At 46.1% G+C, this 22300-nt stretch overlaps 1 protein-coding gene across 1 annotated transcript in view; it reads left to right on the plus strand.

The window, feature by feature from the left end:
* Nucleotides 1–22300, plus strand: part of LOC147716928 (cell division cycle protein 27 homolog) — a 380802-nt gene that overhangs the window by 186843 nt on the left and 171659 nt on the right. The window contains exon 5 of the mRNA XM_086923797.1: nucleotides 15737–15834. Within this exon, the coding sequence (XP_086779923.1) occupies nucleotides 15737–15834 (98 nt within the window). The remainder of the gene's footprint in view (nucleotides 1–15736; nucleotides 15835–22300) is intronic.

Raw genomic sequence — 22300 nt, forward strand, 5'->3', positions numbered from 1 at the left:
GTTCAGGCGGCCTTCTTCCTTCGTGGCCAAACCACGCCCCGCCCCCCTTTGATGGGGTTTTGAAGCGCAAGTAGCACGCTACTCTGGAACCCATCAGGATTAGTGTTGAATTAGTATGGTGAAACATGAGAGTAATTTTAGTGGTGGATATGTTAGTTATTTGGATTGAGAAGGGTTGGTGAGGGGTAGAAAAGGAAAAAGGTTTGCATTTATATAGCACTTGTAACCCTGATGGGGTGTTGAGACTTTTTATTGGCGAGTAGCACGCTACTCTGGAACCCAATAAAGGGTTAGTGGGGAATTAGTATAGTTGAATATGGAATTTGAGAAGTGAACATGTTAATCTTGATTGAAAAGATAGCGGAGGGATAAAAGAGTGAAGGATTTTCTTTTTTTTAGGTCTTAGCAGTAGGAGGAGGCTTTTGGATGAGTAAAAAGGAGTTTTGGAGGGGAGGAGTCAGGAAAGAGTTTAGAAAGGTTTGTTTTAGGGAATCGGTATAGTAAAAAGAGGTGTCGGATGATGCAAGGTGGGGTAGAGTAGGAGAGACTCTAGAAAGCGTTATTTTGGAGATCATAGTAGTGGTATGGGGTTTGGGATAAATGAGAGACTGGATGTAGAGAATGTATTGATAGATGTATAGTATGAGAGATAGGGTAGTGCATTGGAAAGAGTAGTGGAAAGAGTAGTAGAAAGAAGTTGGAGATGAGTCAGAAGGTTGGGCTAGAAGATATATTGAGTGAAGTATAGCCTGAGAAATAGGGTAGTGCATTGGAAATGCTAAATTAGAAGAAAGTGATAAATATATAGATCCATAAGTACAATGGTGGTATATAGATACATAGAGGACGTAAGTATACGTAGAATAAAGATATTGATAGTAGTGGTATGGGGTTTGGGATAAATGAGAGACTGGATGTAAGGGATATATGGTTTGATGTGTAGGATGAGAGATAGGGTAGTGCATTGGAAAGAGTAGTAGAAAGAAGTTTGAGATGAGTCAGAAGGTTGGACTAGAAGATATATTGAGCGACGTATAGGCTGAGAAATAGGGTAATGCATTGGAAATGCTAAATTAAACAAGCATTTACAATGCAACTGTTTCGCCTTTGGAAAAGTTAAAGCTATTGGCATTGTAAATGACAAAATTTTATTTATGTGTTGGCTTTGAAAACCTAAATAAATGGCATTGTCATTTACAAAGCCAATAGCCTAATCTTTCGCAAATGCGACACCTATTGCATTTGCACCCACAAACACAAAACTGGATCACAAGAAGGGAACAGAGGCACACACAAAACCGGGTCGCAAGCAGGCAACAGAGGCACACACAAAACCGGGTCGCAAGCCGGCAACAGAGGCACACACAAAACCGGGTCGCAAGCAGGCAACAGAGGCACACACAAAACCGAGGGGGCAGGGAAGCAGCTCTACTTGATAAGAATAAATCAGAGATCTGGCAACTATGGGCGTGATCATGGAGGGAATACCCAATTCACAAACAGGAGAGTAAGAAGCACTGCAACCAAATTTGCAAAGTAAGGAAAACATCAGAACCCATAAAATAAATGACAGGCTGACATTGTTTATGTAACCACAGACTAAATGCAGAAGTGTTTAAGTAAAATGTTTAATTAGTTAATACACAGGCCACATTATAATATTATGATCGAGGCCAATATCTGGTAAACAGTGCAAACCAGCCGGACAGCTGGGGTATTGGAAGTATGTGGTTAGTAGTGGGCTAGATTTCAATGTACTGAAACCATAAATATACACCAAATATTGAGTCCGGAAATGGAAAACCCTTGTTAACAAATAAAGTATTGTATGCCATTGAAGGCTTGTGCTTAGAATAATACGTGCTGAGCAGAAATGCTATGTTGACTCTTGCCTCCTTCAATGTACGTCATCATATACACACACTAGTACCACATACATCACCAAATACATAATTGACAGTCAGGAGCCACATACTCAATTACATACAAATAAACGCATACTTTAAAATGCACTTGACCAAGATGTACATCATTACATGCACCAGTCACGGCAGAACATAGCATAACCCATAACAAATATTGCCACAAATGTCATCACACACACGTCACACTGGCACGTAACTACCACATGCATAAGTCACCACCATGACCATATCACAGACACACATCACCATAATAAGTAAAGAAAAGACATTGCACTGCAGTAACCCAACCAAAGTAAACTGCAGCATTTTATGGGTTTTCAAGAGGGAAGGGAGAGGAGAGAGTGGGAAGGATAGGATAGAAAGGAAGAGCGAACACAGGCGCACACACACACACACACACACACACACACACACACACACACAGATGCACACATACACAAGCACGCACATATACACAGATGTGCACACACAGAGATGCATTCACATGCACAGACAACCACACACAGGCATTCACACATACACAGATGCGCACACAAGCCCAGGCATGCACACAAAGAGACACATATGCACACTCAGACACATACATGTTTCCGTCTGCGAGGCTGGGAGAAAGAGTTAATTCCAAACTCCCTGAGTGTTCACATTTAAGACAAGAGCATAATGTTCTACAACAAAACTGGCCAATCAGAGGCTCTGGCAGGAAGTAGTGTCAGAGCTCCAAGGGGCTGAAAACAGCATTTCACAGCAGCAGCAAAGACTTAACAGAAAGAGAGGCCCAGTGTTTGTTGTAGTCTGACTACCACAAAAGGGACACCAAAAACAACATTCCTTTTCAGTTACTAATGACAGCAGTCCCTACTATCTCAAATTCCTTCCAAACCCCCCTCATGCTCTTGCATGTGACACTACAGTGCTGCCTGAATGAGGAGAGCAGTGTACTTCAGCGGGGATATCTGAATTAGAGGCGCATCTGGGGGAGCCAGCAGAGCTTTAGATGGAATGAAACAACTGGGCCAGATGCAAATAGGTACGTGGCTTAAAAATATACGTGCATAGAGCCTCCCCCCCCCCCTCCCCCGCAGGTAATTTTCTTGCTTGTGTCATTGCCTCCAGATATAGAATGCAATAAGTAACATTATACCTACAACAAGCCAGGACTATTGGCTTTGTCATTGATTGCAAGTTGTGTAAGATAAATAAGAAATAACTTTGTCTTCGTTGTATAGAACATTGAACATGCTTCAGTTTTGAAATGATGAGACTGTGAGAACCACAGCGAGTCTCTTTGACGGTATATCATACACAGTGAAGGGCGGCACTGCTGCAGTTAACATTTATTTTTTTCACCCCGAGGGTGAGGGCAAAAACGGAGAGCCCGATAGGAACTCTTCTCAGCAGCTGCTTTTTAGATCTGCCGGTGCGGAGTACCAGCAGGACCCGGCGCACTTAAAACACTGTGTTCATGGTAAAAGAAACAAAAGTTTGAACATGTTTACCCAAGTCTTACCGTCCATATTTGTCAACAGACCTCATTCAGGCGGGACACTCCAGATATCTAAAGCAGAAAAGTGACTACTTGTGACTGTCTCCTGCCAGAAATTGCCTCTGCTTTAACAGAAGTCAGTAGACTGATGCATTCTCACGATTCTGTTTTTTGTTTTTTATCTTCCCCTTACCTCCTGATTTGATTTGAATAAAATTTATATCGCGCAGACAATAACCCGAAGGCATCAAGGCGCCTAACAAAGCATATCATTAACAAAAGCATGACACCATTACAGCTACGCCTGCACAAAGAGATGCGTCTTCAGAGCACTTCTGAATGCCTGAAGAGTGGGTAGGGATCTTTGTTCCAGTGGAAGGGCATTCCACCACTTGGGCGCCAAGGTGGAAAAAGCCCTGCCACCCCATTTGGCTCTTCTGAAACGAGGGACTGACAGGAGAAGTCTACTAGAGGAACGCAAATCCCTAGAGGGAGTATAGCGGGACAGGATAGATCCTACACCAGTGGAACTATTTTTAACAAGGGCCCTATAGGTCATACATAGGGTCTTGAAATGGATACGGTCCTCAACAGGGAGCCAGAGTAACAGCTTTCTGGCTGCTGCTGCAGCTTTCTGGCTCCTCTGAAATGTTGGCATGTGTGCCCATTGGTTCCCTGTTTTCGGCCATGCTCTTAAGTGAAAGCTGCTCCCTCGAACCTCTGACGCAGACGGGTGGAAGGACTGTCGGACTCCGCATCTCACCAGGACGTAAGACTGATGCAAGGACTGCCGGACTCCGCATCTCAACAGAGCGGGGGATGGGTGCAAGGACTGCCGAACTCCGCATCTCACCAGAGCTGGGGACGGGTGCAAGGACTGCCGGACTACGCATCTCACCAGGGCGGGGGACAGGTGCAAGGACTGCCGGTCTCCGCATCTTACCACGGCGGGGGACGGGTGCAAGGACTGCCGGTCTCCGCATCTCACCACGGCGGAGGACGGGTGCAAGGACTGCCGGACTCGGCTTCTCACCAGGGCGGTGGACAGGTGCAAGGACTGCAGATGGGGCAGACAGGCTTTCAGCAGATGTCCCGTTGCCTTCCCCCTCTCGGAGGCTGACCTGTTCTGGAGTGTTCCCGACTTTCAGTTGAAATTACAAACAGGCAGTACCCACATACGTGAATTGTAAAATGTTGATATATGCGCCATAAATCTGTACTCGCCACTGCCCTGAGGAAAGCGCTCCACGTTGTCTGTGCTAGTCGAGTGCGGCGTGTCTGCCCTCGCAAACACAGGAAACATTAAAATGAAGAATAACAAGTAAAGGCGTGGACAGCGGGAGGGGGAGCGGGAAAGGCACGGACAGCGGGAGGGGGGAGGGTGAGTATACAGATCAATCTGGGAGTCCCAGCATAAACCCCGCCCACGGCCGCATGACGTTGCGGAGGGAAGAAATCACGGGAACGCCCAAAAATCTGGTCCGGCCATGACGGACAGATCTCTGTTCCAATGGCTAGCCTCCATTTATGGAGCTAGCCAATGGAACAGAGGGCGGATTCCGAAGCCACATACTTATTCTCATAAGGTTTTCGCCTGCGCCGAAAAGCTGCGCGGCAGCTTTCGACGAGGCGAAACCTAAAAGTGATATATATATCCGTTTTTAAAACCTACCTTGACTCCCATTGCTATTTACATCTCGAGGGCGCCGTGCAGCGGATTTAGCGCTCACGTGACCCCCTCCCTCCGGCTTCCTCCACGCCTGGCCACGCCCACCTTGAGGCCACGCCCCCTTCCCGCCCTTCTTAAGCGCTGAGACGCTAGCGCTCGGTTGATTTCGAGTCTCCTGAGGCAAAATAGCCGGGAGTGTGCTGTTTTAAACTGTGATACTTGTGTAAATTGTGTTTTTAAAACCTACCTTGACTCCCATTGCTATTCACATCTCGAGGGCGCCGTGCAGCGGATTTAGCGCTCACGTGACCCCCTCCCTCCGGCTTCCTCCACGCCTGGCCACGCCCACCTTGAGGCCACGCCCCCTTCCCGCCTTTAAGATTTCCTATATCAATGTGCAATCCCAGAACGCGCAGCGGACGTGCGCAGCGGGCGCGCCGTTTGCGCGCCGAAGGCACGCCTAAGGCAAGCCCGTCTGCGCCCGTCCGCGGCCGGACGGGGCCAGGGGCACGACCCCATGCCAAACTTATCTCATACTCTTCTGAGGAGCTTACCACACTCCAAGGCCACTGGCCTCTCTCAGAAACTATCCATAGGCATATCGCCTCATTAGGACTTGTCTCCCCTTCCACTCCTACATCGCCGCCTTCCAGATCGATCCCTCCACCACATGGCTCTTCCCCGCCTGACCCTCTCCCCCCTACTCCGTCGTTATCTGCTCTTTTACTCAACACCAGGTCAGCGGTCAAGCACCACCATGAGCTGTTTGTCCTGCTTGATACTGAGAAGCCTGACTTACTGCTCTTGACTGAAACCTGGTTCTGTGATTCTTCCCTTCCTGTTCTCCTGGCTACCCTCCCCCCTTCCTACGTTGCCCTACGTGCCGATCGTCCGGCAGGCAGGGCTGGTGGTGGTGTGGCGTTAATCGCTCGGTCAGAATTAAACTTTCAAACCCTTCCCTTTCCTCCCATCGCCCTCACTGAGTTCCTTGTAGTCCGTTCCCTATCCTTTTCCCCCCCTATTACTTGTCTCCTAATGTATCGCCCACCCCAGTCTTCGTCTCTGTTCCTACCGGCATTTCAAGACCTACTGGCCAATTTGGTGGTTAATTACGCCTCGGTCTTGGTGCTAGGGGATTTTAACTACTGGCCTTCGGATCCCTCTGAGTGCACTGCTTCGAAAGAGTTTACAGAAACTCTTTCTTCTTTGAACTTTGTTCCGCACATAACTGTCCCCACTCATTCTCACGGTCATTCACTTGACCAGGTTTGGTCCCTCAATCTTCAAATATCCTCGGTGACTGTCTCCCCCTGTTTTTGGTCCGACCATGCCCTTATTTCCTTTTCTATCTCCCACAACCGTGCATCCAAAGTCCCACACGCCAAAAATACCTGGGCGCGGAATTGGAACAGAGTCGATCTCCCTTCCTTGTCCTCTTTGCTTCGGAACTCCACTCCGACTCTCTCCGGTCTTTCTTCCAACTCTCAAGCCAACGCCATCAATACCTGGCTGACTGGAGGTTGCGACTCAGTGGCTCCCTTGCGTCGCATTTCCATCCGGCGACCAAAGGACTCCAACAGGTGGTTTAACGACCACCTAAAAGAACTAAAACTGACCACTCGACAGGCAGAGAGACAGTGGAGAAAAAACTATTGCCCCTCATTAAAAACCCTCTATCTTAAATCACTTGCCGATTACAAAACTGCAATTCTCTCCGCCAAAACCACCTATTTTTCTACAAAAATAATGGCAGCTGAAAACAAATCTAGAGAAATATTCGGTATAGTGAACGACCTGGCCTATTCCGATAGAGCTTCACCTCAAATCCCTCCTTCCCAGTCACTATGCGACCAACTCAACATTTACTTCTTAGAGAAGATCGCTACCATCAAGGCTAATATCCCCCCCCCCTTCATCTGTCTTTGTGGATCCCTCCCCTCCCGCTGTTCGTTGTCATCTTACCTCTATCCCTCCCCTTACTGAGGCTAGATTCCGGTGGTTCGTCCAGTCCCTCTTCTGGCCCTCTTCTCTTGGTCCCTCCCCCACTCCCTCAACCACAGTTAAAACACTGGGGGTTAAAATGAACAACCAGCTCACCCTTCATTCACAAATCGGCACTGTAGTTTCTTCCTGTTTCCTCACTCTCCGAACCATCCGCACTGTTTCCCGTTTCTTTTCCCCACAGGCACTCAAGTTGATCATGGCCGCACTGGTGATATCGCGGCTGGATTATGCCAATGCCCTCTACACCGGCATTCCAGCATACAGCCTGCGGAGACTCCAGATGGTCCAGAACCAGGCGGCCCGGCTGGTCTATGGTCTCCCACGTTATCATCATTCCACACCCCTCCTCAGGGAGCTTCATTGGCTTCCTGTTAAGGAACGTTCCCTGTTCAAGACCGGCTGCATGGTCTTCCAGGCCCGTCAAGGCACTGCCCCCGCTTTCATCTCCTCGCTAATAAATGAATACGTCCCTACCAGAGAGCTTCGCTCTTCTTCCAAATCCCTCCTCCAAATCCCACGTTTCAAACGTAAAATGTGGGGTGGAACTAACTTCTCTACCCTAGCCCCCACGTTCTGGAACTCCCTCCCTGATCACCTCCGCTCTGCCACTCATTATCTTTCCTTTCGTAAAGATCTAAAAACCTTTCTCTTCAAACAGACCTTTTCCGTGTAATTTCCCCTCTTTTCTACGACAGGTTTTATTTTGCCTCAGTTGCCGAACTCTCCACTAGCGCCAAGAAACCGTACGGTGCACGTTGCGCTTTATAAATGTTTTAAATTGGAATTATATATATATGTTAATCATAAAGCAGGTAAGTATATGTAGATTAAAGATATTGATAGGAGGCACAGGATGGGAAATAGGGTAGTGCATTGGATATGCTTTTTCAGGAGAAAAGTAAGACGCACAGATCCAGTATATGGAAGGTACATAGATGCACAATGAAGTATGTACATGTAGACCAAAGATGATTTTTATTTATTTTTTATTATTATTTTTTTCTCTCAACAACATAATTATTTTACATGTTTATACAAAGATAGGTACATATCTTTAGTGAAAACAAATGCTTGTATACAGAGGGATATGCTGTAAATTTCTGTTTGTGTATGGTGCTTATGTGGGGAAGAGCCAATTCTTGAGTAGTTTTCTGAAGATAAGGTGGTTGTTGGTGGACCTTATGTTGGGGGGGTAAAGTGTCCCATAGTTTGGCTGCTTGAACAGAGAAGGATGTGCCACCCATGTTTTTTTTCTTGTATGGTGGGATTTTAAGGCGAGGTACTCCTTCAGAGTGGAAGTTCCTTTGTTGAATGTGTTTGGTGATTTTATTCCTGATGAAGAGTGGTCCCATTCCATGTATTGCTTTGTGGGTGATACAAAGCAGCTTGAACGTGGATCTTCTGTCAACCGGTAACCAATGCAGGGCTTTCAAGGCAGGGGAGATGTTGGCTCGGGGTTTGATATGCAAGAGTAGTCTGGCAGCCGAGTTCTGAATCAGTTGTAGTCTTTTCATTGTCGTTAAAGGTGATCCGTGGTAGAGGCTATTGGCGTAATCTAGTTTGGACGGAACAAGGAAGATGGTAGTTTGGACCTTGTGTGGAAATCCCAAATGAGGGAAAATTTGTCGCAGTGTTTTTATAGTGATAAAGCTTGATCTTGCTAGTTTATCCACTTGGGCTTTCATCGACAGCTTGGATACCATGGTCATTGTAGGAAGGTGGATATCTGACTATATGGTTACCCCAATTTTTTGCCTAATGTTTAGCTGGTTTTTGACTTAGTTGGCCTGGGATTCTGCTATTCAGGGCCCCAGGCTATCTGCTTTCTCTGTAAAATGGACTCCATGTACTTTACATATATATCTAATTGGATATTGGGTCACTTTGTGAGCCCCTATATAGTGTACCCTAGGTACCCAGGGCATAGGTGCATCCAAGGCCTACCAGGGGCTGCAGCATATATTATGCCACCCCTGGCTGGCCATCTAAACTGACACCACAGGCTCAACACTCAGCTTGGGCAAGGTGGTGTAATCACCCCTTGCTTAGATATAGTATTCCTATATCTACCCTTATATATAGACACATATGTACCTATAAGTCACTCCTATGGCAGGCATTGACAATCCTGAAGGCAGAGCGCTTGGTTTTATGTGAGATGGTGCTCTAGAATGAGCTGAGCCTGTCTGCATCGTTCGGAACCATGTCCTTATAGCTGTTCTATGATTTATCCATACCATATACTCTTAAGTGCATTATAATCCTTGCGGTTAATGCTAACTTTGGTTTGGCTTTATCAAACCATGTTGTGTGAGGTGTCAAACACTTTGGAATACTACCCCCCCCCCCCCCCCCCCCCCACCACCACCAGTCCTGGCGGTGGGGGTAGCATTCCATCCTTCTAGAGGGAGAAGACATGTAGTTACTGCTTTACCCTGTTAAAGTTAAACAGAGCCTCAGCATCACAAAATGGATGCTGCTGCCACAGACACAAGTCTGACCTCCTGCTGGACGAAACTCTGGCAGGGGAGGCCTGGACAATAGGTTTCCTGGCAATGGAGGTTTCTCAGAGACTGACTGAATCCACCCAGGAGGAGAGATAGGCCCACTGAGTAAGTCTATCTGGATATGAGTCTGTGAATGTGTCAAGATCCGGATCTGGGACTGCATTAAAGTCACCTCCGACCATAGTGACCCTGTAAGGGAGAGTCAGGAGGAACAATCGCTTTCTTTGGAGGGTGGGCTGCAGTAGGGGCAGGACGACATAACCTAATACAAAGTTATAATGTTTAGCCTCCAAGTGGCCCTCAACACCCACATTACAACCCTGCAAGTCTGTGTGCTGACCAGTACCTGCTAACGGGAAGGACTTAAGCAGCAATATAGCGACTGCTCTGGAGCCGCGAGCAAAACCAAAGTGATATACTATGTCTTAGCCAAAATTGCCCAGGAATGTGCAGCGTGTGACCACCAGATGGGTCTCCTGCAGGAGAATGACTGCCGGCGTATGGCGCCAGATGTACCGTAGTACTGCCGAGCGCTTGATCCGGTCCAGGAGGCCGTTGACGTTTCAAGTGGAAACGGTTAATTTGGGGTAGGTCATGGTGTTCCAGGGAGATAAGAGGTGGCCTATGCTAGCAGACAGGATATAATCGGGTCCTCTGAGGACCCAGTGTGCGAGACCATGCCGATTGGTGAGTGGTGACGGTTGTGTCTGCTGTTACAAACCTTAAAAGGAAACACATTTTGAACCCCCCCTCCCAAAAACCCCCACACCACACTTCACCCCGGGAAGAATGTCACCCCGACTAACTACCCACAACAAGTTAAGTCAGAGGGAACATCTGTAGCACAAGGCGCCAATTTCGAATGATATAGTGCCTCACAATGTAGAGCAATGTAGGTAAAAGCAAACATTTACGAGGAAGCACACAGGCAGACCACATTCTGGACCATCAGGAAGGGCTGGCCCTCCAGGGTTCTTGACAGAAAAGCATAGGACCATCCGTCCCCATGTGCAGTTACTTTCAGTCACCCTCTGGGAGTAGGAAAAGGTGATCTCCAGGGATGCAGTGCCAACCAGACAAGGTGGTATAGAAAGCTGGGAGGAGGCATCCAGGGGCATTCTCTGTGGACCGGAAAATCATGGGAGTGTCAGATGGGTTACCATTCAGCGTTGGTGAGGGCGGACCACAGGCAAACTTCCCCGGTGCTGTGCTAGGATTCTTAACTGCATCCCATCCAGCCCCAAGACCTCTGGAAGCAAAAACTATTTCTCCTCCACCGAGGATGAGACTGTGCCTTAGCATACACCACTGAGTCCCCAGTGCGGAATCACTCGAGGGAAGGCCGCCGTAGCAGCTGCCCCTCCGTCACACACTCCCAAGCCTTCTCTCAAGTATCGAAAAAGAGGGTATTAAACTGCAAGATAACTTTTAGGTGAGCAGGGAACGCAGGTTGAGTGCCCACAGCTTTTGTTTCAGTTCAGTAAATGATCTTCAGCACTGCTGCACCGCCCTGTTGTAGTAAGTGAAGTTAACGGCTCTAGAATTCGTAGATAAATTTACTTTTATTTGATTTAGTTTAAATCATAAAAGGGTGGCACAACCACCAATATACACAATGTGCAAGGACGTTGATATCAATGCATTAACATAAATCTCATTAAAATTTACTAAAATTATTATATCAATGCATTAATTAACTTGAGTCATTACAATTTGCAGTAAAACATAATCATCAATCTCATCAAATATACTAAAATGATTATATCAATGCATTATTAACATGAGTTTCATTAAAATTTACAATAAAACAAGTTTAAAGGCTAGAAGTGGTTTGTTGATCTAAAAGAAGACTAGTACTGTAGATCGAATCGAGTGAAACCAGAATAAAGTGCTTGGTGCTGTAAACTAATAGTCTACAATAAAAAAAATGCTCAATTATACTTTGAACTGCTACCGTTGTTGATTTCCTAATATTTCGCAGGGTGGAGTATATGGGGTTGTAATAAATGGACTTCAAATTCTTAGTCACACTTTATCTCCTTGTATCCCCAGTTAGTTCTTACTGGCAGTCCCTCTTTTCCAGTTCTTTTGCTGCGATAGTCAAAAACGTTATTGCCTTGCATGCCAGTTTTACTGTTGAGCCTCCAAGGCATTTGATTACAGCAGGTCTGCAGGTCCTTATTTGTTCTTTGTTCAATAGTGGCCGTAAAAGGGTTTTCCGTATGTGCAATAACGCTGGACAGATACATAGTAAGTGAAGTATTGATTCTTCTCCTTGGCCACACAGGCGGCAATCCATTGTGGTCCAAACCCGTTTCTATTTTGGAGTGAGATTCTTTGATGAATACACACCCATTCTCAATAAGATCAATTTCTGCTTTTTTTGATTTGCGAATTGCTATGTCGGGTATTATTGAGGTATTAACTTTTTGTATGTTGGCATTACCATCCACTCATTGGTTTTTAAAATCAGGGAGGCTTTGTCTATTACTTGAGTGTAGTTTGATGGTTTTGTTGACTACTGGTTTAAATTCAGGGTAGGACAATATTGTGTTCCAAGAGTCCTCTAGTTTTAGAGCTGCGATGGATTGTTTTAGGGAGAAGCAGACTCCATTAGTCGATCTGGATTGCTTTTCAACCTCCAGCCAGCAATTATGTGTTAAAGAATCTTCCTCTGCCGCCCTCATTCTCCAATAATATTTGATAAGTGCCCCTTGTCTTGTTGGAATCTAATTTTTTACCCCGAATTCGAGTCTGATCAAGGCTAGTGGAATATGGCGAGGAATTAAAAACAGATTCTTAAAGTGTCTAGTTTGAGCAGTATTTAAAACTGTTGCATCCTTTGTATTCAGTATTTCGGAACCATACGTAATTGATGGCAAAAATTTTGCCGCCACGACTGTCAATAAGTGTGTTGTTAAAATTTCTCTTAGTTGTTTTTGCAAAATTTTAAATGCGAATAATAACTGTTTTGCTTTGACTTTCCCTAGTTCTAGATGTTGCTTGAAACTAAGGTGTCGGTCTAACAGTACCCCCAGATATTTATATGTTCCCACCTGTTCTAGAGTGTCACTTTTTATCATCCAAGTTTGAAAAACACATAACTTTTGTTTTCTGAAAATGTATGATTAGTTGAACTGAAGCTGTGTAATAGTGCTAATTGATTTATCAAGCGCTGTAGACCTCTGGGCGTTTGTGATAGCAGCACTATGTCGTCCGCATATTGTTAACTTGTTGTTCGAACATTACCCACGGGGTCCTCTTGTGCTTGGTGAAGGTTATTGTCTAGGTCGGCTGTATAGATGTTGAATAAGGAGGGAGCCAAAACACACCCCTGTTTTAAGCCATTTACAGTCGAGATTTTATTAGTTAGACTTTGACCATCCCCCATTTTGCTTTGGACCCATGTTTTGAGTATAGGTTAATGATTGCGTCTAGCAATTTTGTGGGGGCTCCCCAAGATTTCATTTTAGCCCATAATAGGGATCTAGGGACCTTATCAAAGACTGCTTTGAGATCTACAAAGCAGGTATACAAAACTTTGGAATTAACTATTGCCTGGTGGGCCAGGAGCGTGACAGCTGACAAGTTTGTTAGGGTGCCCATCCCTGCTCGAAATCCTGTTTGGGTATTGGGGATCAGTTTTGTATGGTTGACCCAATCCTCTAGATCTTTCAGCAGATTCATTGCGTAAATGTTGGCCTCAACATCGATAAGTGCAATTAATCTGTAGTTAGAAGGATCGGAACGAGCCCCTGATTTATATATTGGTGGCAGGATGCTTCCTCGCCATTAATCTGGAATGGGGCCGGTCTCTAATGTATATGCAAACAGCGAGGTTAAGCACACTGACCAGAATGCTGGTTTCTTTTTGAATGAAGCATTGGGTAGACCATTTGGTCCAGGGGCTCCATCAGATCTTTGCTTCTTAATTGGGTACAAAACCTGTTTTTGTGTAAGCTGTAGATGGTAGTCTTGGGGGTCAGGCCTTAATGTTTCAAGCAGGCACAAATGCAAATTACCTTCTCGCTGGTTGATTTGAGGATGGTGGAGGGATTTCAGTCTTGATGTATAGATCATAGGCTCTAGTGTTTGATTACTTCTTGATGTTAGCGCCTGGGTGGTCGATCCCTGAGTGATGGTTCTCCTGATGGTCTTATAGATCATTATCTCTTTTGATGTGTTGGATTTGACACCAGTCCCTAAGAGTGTTGAATGTGGCCTCTACTCGCACTCTCCACGTATGTTCCGTTATTTCTGAATTGAAGTGCCTATTCTTCCCATTTATTAGAAGATTAATGAGTGCCCAGAACTGTTTTGAATTTTGTTGCTTGCTTACACAAAGCATTTTTGTCCAGAATTGCTCCTGGTAAGATCGCTTTGCCACTCTGATATCTCTTATTAGGTCTCTTTTCATCTGTTCGATTGTTGTCAAAGTCTCTCGGGCATGTTGGGGGCCCTGAGTTCTCAAAGGTCTGTTAAATGTATTTAGTTGTCTTTTTTTTTGTCCGAAAGGTGAGTGTGTACCAAGCTGCCCCGGTTGGAGTGAACAATTTTTTGCTTTTAGGTTTGTTTGAAAATGTTGTGTTTAATCTCTAGAATTGGAAAACTGCAAGTCTGATTGAGAGCGGGTCTCATGCAGGATGGCAACCATGTCTTCGAAATTAAGATGTCGTAGGATCACAAGCCGAGGGACGTCCCAAGGCAGGGTCTCTGTGCCAGGAAGATTTGTGCACTCTCGATGACAAAGAAGGCGGACAGTTTTTTTCCCAGGGATCCATGTTTTGAACCAGTCTTCCTGCTGCCCCAGGGACTCCGGTAGACCAACGAGTAGGAGGTTATTGCATGGTGACCTGTTTGCAGCATCCTCTGCTCGGTCTGTGAGCGCTGACTGCAAAGCGGATGTTTTAGACATCTGCGTTCCTCCTAAAACTAAGCATATTTAATTGAACCAGGGAGCATGATTTCCCAATATCTTATGTGGGATATAGGGACCTTCATAATCTGATTGGATGGTTGTTCTAAAATAAATTTGGTGCAGCTATAATGATGCTCTTGTCGATAGTGCTGCAAAAACGGTGCACTGTTGATTCTCATTTGCCTGGACTGGGCAGGGATGTTTTTGCACATCAGTCTGTTGAAACTCTGGTGTTTGGCCTCCTGTTAGTGTCCTACTGAGGCCCCCAGAAAACCACGTGATGGGAAGTGTTGGTCTCAGAAATGAAATTAATGTACTAATATGGGGACATGAAACATCATTGTTAAAGTACTCTATGCAGCCTTTCAGTGGGCTGGGTTGACCTGCTGTCCACAGTGGAGGGCTGGCTGTAGGGTACCCACATACCTTACACCCTGTGGCCCCTGCTTTCCTTTGTTACACATGGTTCACACTCATTCATTCCGACTCCCAAGGACCCTCATTCAAGCTACTCCGCTTTCACTGCTTCTAACATTTTTCTTTAAAGTAATTTTCTTACACAGCGCGACTGGAGGAGGAGTTGCTACATAGCCAATCACCATGTGGTATTTATTGTCACTGTTAGAGAAAGATCTGAAAGTAGACCAGTTACCATGCAGCTTTGCTGCTGGATATTGATCATGTTGCAAGCTCTACATTGTGTGTGTGTGTGTGTGTGTGTGTGTGTGTGTGTGTTAGTTATGCGTGTGTGTGTGTGTGTGTGTGTGTGTGTGTGTTATGCGTGTGTGTGTTAGTTATGCGTAGAACATCCCACATCTCCGGTTCAGGCCCTCTGAGCAAAACGCAGACAATTTGTCTGAAATATATGCAATATTTTTCTGTCTGCCTTTTGAAGATCTCCCCTTACGATGGGAAGTTCATTTTCTGATGCCTTTCATTAACCCAGTACTTTGATTGTTCACCGTACGTCTGCTAATGCAGTCTGTTCAGCAGAGGGGCCCTACTGCTGTGTTCTGTATTGTGGTACCCCAAGATGTTGCTTTTGTGTTGATGTTTTCTCTTTAAAAAAGCTGGGACAACACACACAAATTCACCTATTACCAAACGCTTTCCCTAGCCAAAAGCCAGACCTCTTGGCTTTTCCAGTGCCTGTTTTATATGTAAATGTTACACACATGATTTTATTTCTTTTGTTAAGGGGGCATAATCATGTTTTTTTTGTCTTTCTAGCAAGACAGATCGACTTGCCAGAGGATCTGAATGTTACCGAAAGAGCCTTAATTTAAATCCTTTCCTGTGGTCCCCTTTTGAAGCCTTATGTGAAATAGGTTGGTATTTATCTTGTTATTAGGATTTTTATTGTGCGCTGCTGCCATATATTTTTCAATCACTTGTATGGATTTTTTATTTTCCATTGTTACATCATTGAAATCAAGCTTTACCCCGTTACGCTATGCTTCTATTCAATGGGTCTGCCATCTTCAACCTCTTCTTCCGTAATTCAGCAATTGGTATTTAACCCCCATAGCCTCCTCCTTGAAGCCTTTCCTAATTTCTAGACTACACAACTTTCTTATTCGTTTGAGCAATTTATGACCTTCAGCCAGAGCTTGTCCTTAAATCTTTATAGTATTTAATGCCTGGCTTCCGTGATTTCCTAACAAAGCTTCACTTTAACTTTTGTGGTGTGCACCAGCTCTTCACTTCCCAATAATTTGGATGTACTTGATAGCCATACTTCAGTTACCTACCTTATAAAGCTAGAATTCATTTAATTTGTGAAATCAATTTTCCTCATACTGGGGGACACCTCACAATCCCTTTCACCTGAGCAGTATGTTGTAAATTAAAGTAATGTCCATTCCAGGTGGTATCTTCATGTTTCTTTATTCAGGCAAGATGTTACACATAGAGCCCCACCAGGAGCAGCCTCAATGCTGCTCAGTCCATCTCCTACTGACACTCACACACACGAACATTCCATTCACTAACATTCTCTCACACAGACACTCGGGCTGAGCAGCGGCAGTATAACATATCCCCCTTCTTTGCAACGGAAAAGAAGGGAATCAAAAGGCATAAGAAACTTTGCAAGAATACATGAGATGACAACTTACTAAAGCATAGCATGAAAAATTAAAGATGGATCATTCATGCGCTAAAATAACACAAACAGCAAGAAAAAGCTATTGTTTGTAAGCAAGGAGTGCAGAAATGAAGAACAATATAACCATCAGAAAGCCAAAGTTCTGTAAATAATGTGATGCAACTATGGTGAGCAGTACCTCAAATGGCTGTACGGCAGTTGAGTAACACCCATAGACAAGTCTCAACCAACACAGAGGAATAATAGAAGTTGCCCTTGGCCTTGATGGTCCTGGATGAGTCGCAGGTGGCTGGGGAGGGTGTTCCAAGGGTTTGCCGCCAGGTAGGAGAAGGATCTTCCTCCGGTGGTAGCTCTGTGGGTCCGTGGGACGGGGGCGAGGCTGGCGGAGCGGAGCTGGCGGGTTGGTGTGTAGAACGAGAGGCGGTCGTTGAGGTATTCGGGGCCTAAGTCATGGAGAGTGGCACAGAGTAGTTGGGGCGACCAACATGTGGTCACTGGTGGGCTTTCAAGGGTTGATGCACAGGCTGTTTGGCAAAATGAAGGGCGTGAGTTTCATTATAATCACCGCTGGGTGTAAAGGGGATCATGACCGTATTTTGAATGGTGTGTTGAACGTTTTACAAAGAGTGGGTTTGACTGTTGAACTTAAGTGCAAATGTGCACAGAGAAATGTATCTGACTTAGGACATGTTATAAGAGAGGATGGTGTGAAACCCAAACCTTTGCTGATCAATGCCCTTGTTAGTTCACCTGCCCCAAAAGATGAGGTGAGATCTTTTTAGGCATGGCCGAATATTGTGCCAAGTTTTTACCTAACTTTGCCAGCAAGGTGTACAACATACGTTCACTTCTTAAGAAGAATGTAAAATTTGAGTGGTCAGCTGAATGTGAGGCAGAATTTTCCCCAGTCAAAGCTGACTTAGAAAAGGTGATCCACGAGATTTTCCCGGCCTGCCCCGACCCTCCCCTTGCCCTTCCTAATAAATCTTTGGCTATGGGCATTGTCCCTAATCTTTTTAAATCAGCAAAGATTGTTTCTGTTTTGAAAAAGGTAGGCGCCTATCCGACTATTCCATCTAATGTTCGAACCATCTCCCTGCTCCCCTTTTTAGGCAAAGTTCTAGAGAGATATGTCACTCGTTGCCTTATCTCTTTTATTGAGGCCTCTGATTACTTTGATCCTTACCAAGCTGGTTTCCGTCCTACTCACTCGACAGAATCAGCCATCCTTTTAGTTTTGGATGAGCTTAGAGTTAGTGCCGATCATGGATCTATTCAGGCCCTTGTTCTTCTTGATTTGTCGGCCGCCTTTGACACGGTCGACCATCTTCTTTTGGTCGACTGTGTCCATCTCAGAGGTGGCTTTGTGTTGGATTTCCTTTTTTCTGGAAAACCGTCACCAGGCGGTTCAACTTTCCTCCTTTTCTTCTACCTCTCGGGCGGTAACCTGTGGTGTTCCTCAAGGTTCTGCCCTTTTCCCCTTCTCTTTAATCTTTATATTTTTCCTCTTATTTTTGCTTTACGTCAACGGAAGGTCCCAGTGTTTAATTACGCTGATGACCTTCAACTTATTTTCACGTTTTCTGCTTCTCTTGATTCTATTTCCCATTTTCAGAACACTATAATTTTTATTCAGGACTGGATGAGCTCTAACCATCTCAAACTAAATCCTGATAAGACTGAATCGGTCCTATTCGGAGACTCTTCCAATCCCTGGTCTTCTAATTTTTGGCCCCCCTCTCTTGGCCCGGCTCCCTCTCTGGTGAAATCTGTGAAGAGTCTGGGCATAAAAATCAGTGATGACCTTTCTATGCACACTCAGATTAGCATGGTCGTCTCATCCTGTTTTCTGTGTCTCCGTACCATTCCAAAGGTTGCCCGGTTCTTTAACATTGATGCTCTTAAATTCATTCTCCTTGCTCTTGTAATTTCTTGGGTTGATTATTCTAATTCCCTCTATATCGGTATCCCTGCTTATGAACTACGCAGATTACAGCTCATTCAGAATCAGGCAGCTAGACTGATTTATAGTCGGTCTAGATACCATCATTCTCTTCCACTTTTGAAGCAACTGCACTGGTTACCGGTCACCCATCGATTTAAATTAGGGTGTCTTATTTTTAAATCACTAGCGGGTTTAGCTCCTCTTTATGTAGCATCTAGGCTTAGAACCTAAGCAATGTCTCTCTTTGCTAGCATGAACCCTAGAGTAGCCCACTGTGTCTGGTGAGTGTTTGTCTTTGGGTTCCCAGATATTAAGAAGGCATTGTCGCACCTCCGGGAGGAGGCGGACCCGCAACACCGTGTTGATAATGTCATGTATCTTGAACCAGAAAGAGCTGATCTGTGTGCCCTCCCAAATTGTGTGTATGAACGCCCCTATCGCCGTTTACAGTCCCCATTTTCCGACCTCCTCATGCATACCAATCTGGGCCCCGTAATGTATATTTTATGGTGGATTTTAAGCTGCACCAGCCTCAGACGTGCCAGAATCGCAACCACTCTAGGGGAAGACGCTGCCATTTGCCAATCTTCATCGTCCAATTCCACCCCTTCCTGTATCCATTTCTCTCGCAGCGATTGGACGGGATCAGCCATATGATTAATTAACTTCCTCTAGATCAAGGAAATAGTTTTTTCAGGAATGAGACCATTTAAATCCTATCCTCCGGAGGGACAACCTCCTTAGGTAAAGAGGACTGGAGTGAGTGCCGGACCGGCAAGTAGTAGAAGTATTGAGTATCTGTCAGGGCAAATTCCATCTGGAGAGTATTAAGATTTAACACCTCCGCCAATCCCCCCCCCCCCCCCCAACTTCTTTAATATACGTGATGCCAATGAGATCCCATTTGTCAAACCCCTTCGATCTCCACAAATCACCCAGTGTCTCAGATTCCCAAAGTGGGGTGGCCAATGTCAGTCGTTGCCTCCATCTGAGAGAGTTTGTAGCGTCATGCCAAACTTGAACGTAATGTTTGGTTGGGCCAGACGGAGTGTACCTCCTCGGCAGGGAGTACAATGCTCTGTTGTAGTTACCTCCTGGGAGAAGCCACTTGTCCATGGCATAACCGGGGTCATCTGTACGACCATATGTGCTATGATTAATGGCAGCCAAATGGGCCCAATAGTACTTCTTGATATCCGGGGGCTGTCGCCTCCATCGTACCAATTTAGCGTCAATTTATTGAGGGCAATTCAAGGTTTACCGTCCTACAGTAGGTCCCTCTGTTGGCTTTCAATCTCCTTAAAATAACGTGCTGGAACCGGGTCAAGAGTATTCTGTAGGGCGTAAAGGAAACTAGTCAAGGACATCATTTTGAACAGGGCGGCCCTACCTAAGAGCGAAAGGGGGAGTGACTGCCAGTTGGCTATGTCACTTCTAATTTTACGTATGGGGTGCGGGGGGGGCAGAAGGGTTTGGGCATAACGAGTCTAGGGATCTAGTGAGATTAAAATTCCCAAATATTTAAAGCCAACTGTGTTAATTTGTATTGGGCAGTGTCCGGGATGGACGGGTGTGTCTCCCCTCAGAACAAACAAAAGGGATTTACCCCAGTTGATGGTGAACCCAGAGTATCTGCTGAACACCGCAAGAATATCTAACACTACTATGAGTAATTTCTTGGGTAAGACCAAATAGAGCAGTATATCATCGTCATAGAGTGCAATGCGGTCCTCCCAGTCGGGTGACCACTTCAGTCCTCGTATCATTGGGTCCCAGCAGATCCAGGCTGCAAGGGGCTCCAGAGCCAGGGCAAAAAGGAAAGGTGAAAACTGGCAACCTTGGCTGGTCCCCGACTAAGCCGGAACACAGTTAACAATTTATTATTCACGACTACCTGAGCTACGGGTTAATTATACAGGAGACGTACCCATTTGATGTAAGCTGGGCCATATCCCATCTTTGCCAAAACTGCCCAGAAGTAGGGCCAGTCGATGGTATCAAACGCCATTGTCGCATCTAGGGACACGATCACTGCTGGCTCTAGGAGATATTGTGAGAAAGTGCCATCTTTCTAGCATGGTATGCTCCCACTTTTTTGCCGAATTGCTGATGTATTTTGAGTGTGCCCTGGGCTCCTGCCAATCAGGTGCCCAGGGCCTGTGTTCATTTCCTAAAATAGTGTTAATACCAAAACCCAATTGGCATATCTGGCCACCTGTCAGTCCCAGCTAAATGGTACCCTAGGTACCCAGGGCATTGTGACCAGAACGGACCCCTAAGGGCTGCAGCACTTATTGTGCCTCCCTTGGGGGCCCTGTACCCTGACACACACCCACTTCCCTTGTAGGATGAGTGTCTTGTTCCAGAACTAAACACAGAGTCGACATGGCACACATTCCTGTGTGCAATGCCCACAAACGCACTGCCCTGGCAAACATCAGTCACCCCTCCAGCTGGGTACACTATGCCAGATGTGTGGGGGTGCATGAGCCCTGTGCCCCTACAGTACCCAGGGCCATTCCTGTGCACTGTAAGAGCAGCACTGCCATTAAGAGTATATGGTGCTGGGAGGTTTTCACTACGAACTTTACAGCACCATAATGGCTACACTGAAGACTGAAAAGTTTGATATCAAACTTCTAGCACAATAAACCCGCACTGATGCCAGTGTGGGATTTAATGCCAAATGCACGACCTAGGGCATCTTAGAGATGCCCCCTGAAACCTAACCAACTCCCAGTGTCCTGACTGCGTGGCTACCGAGGCTGCCACCACCAGACATGTTTCTGGACCCCTGGATCGAGAGCCTTCCGCTCTCGGGGGCCTAAAACCATGCACATCCTGGGACGAGGTGCCAAGCCTCCTACCCCAGTATGGGCAGGGGAAGCTTTAAAGGCATGCCTCCTTTTGTGAGCTTCTCCAGGCCACTTGCTGTACTCAGCAACTGCCCCCACTGGTTCTGACTCCACTTTGGCTGGAAGACAGGCGGGAAACACTAAGTGAGGAAAGGGGGTGTGCCAACCTCTGCCAACCCCACCCCTGAGGTGGGAGAGGCGAGGTGAAGCATAACTCCGGGCTCCCGCCATCTTGAGGATGGGGAGCCCTGCCCTATCAGAGATAGGCTCCTGCCCCCGTTCCACAGGAGAGGAGCAGGATAGGGACCCATTGGTCCCAACCCTTGCCCTACTCTTAACGCCCCTAAATTTAGTATTTAGGGGCACCCTGAACTTTCCTTCCTCATATCCCTATTTGAAAGAAGAACAAGAAACAAGAAGACCTGCAGTGCAGCTGCTAACAAGAGGGCGACCCTTAAACCTGCTCCTGCTAAAACTCCTTTGTCTCCTGCGGACAGCAACCTCGAAAACCCCGGAGGACCTGCCTGCATTGCTCATCTAAAGACTGGGACACCCATGAGCAGTGGTTCTGCTCAAACAGCAACAATCCATGGTGCCATCCAGGAACTGCGAATCCCGCACACTCTTCACCCGCCGAGCCCGGCCTGCGCCTGAGTGGACAAAGACCACGAGGACGAACCCCGATGAGTGTGACCGGAATCCAGTGCCCAAAGACCCTCCTCAACGATCCTCATGACGCCTGCAGCCTCAGAACCAGGGACCCCTCCAACAGCAAACAGCTGAGGGTAAGATTTCCCGACGTCAAAAGACACCCCGGCGCCCCACGGACCCTGTGCTTAACTCCTGGGTGTCTACCTATCCTCCAAGATCCCAACTTTCCTCTTGAA

Source organism: Lissotriton vulgaris, chromosome 5 (assembly GCF_964263255.1).
Source record: "Lissotriton vulgaris chromosome 5, aLisVul1.2, whole genome shotgun sequence".
Classification (NCBI taxonomy): Eukaryota; Metazoa; Chordata; class Amphibia; order Caudata; family Salamandridae; genus Lissotriton; species Lissotriton vulgaris.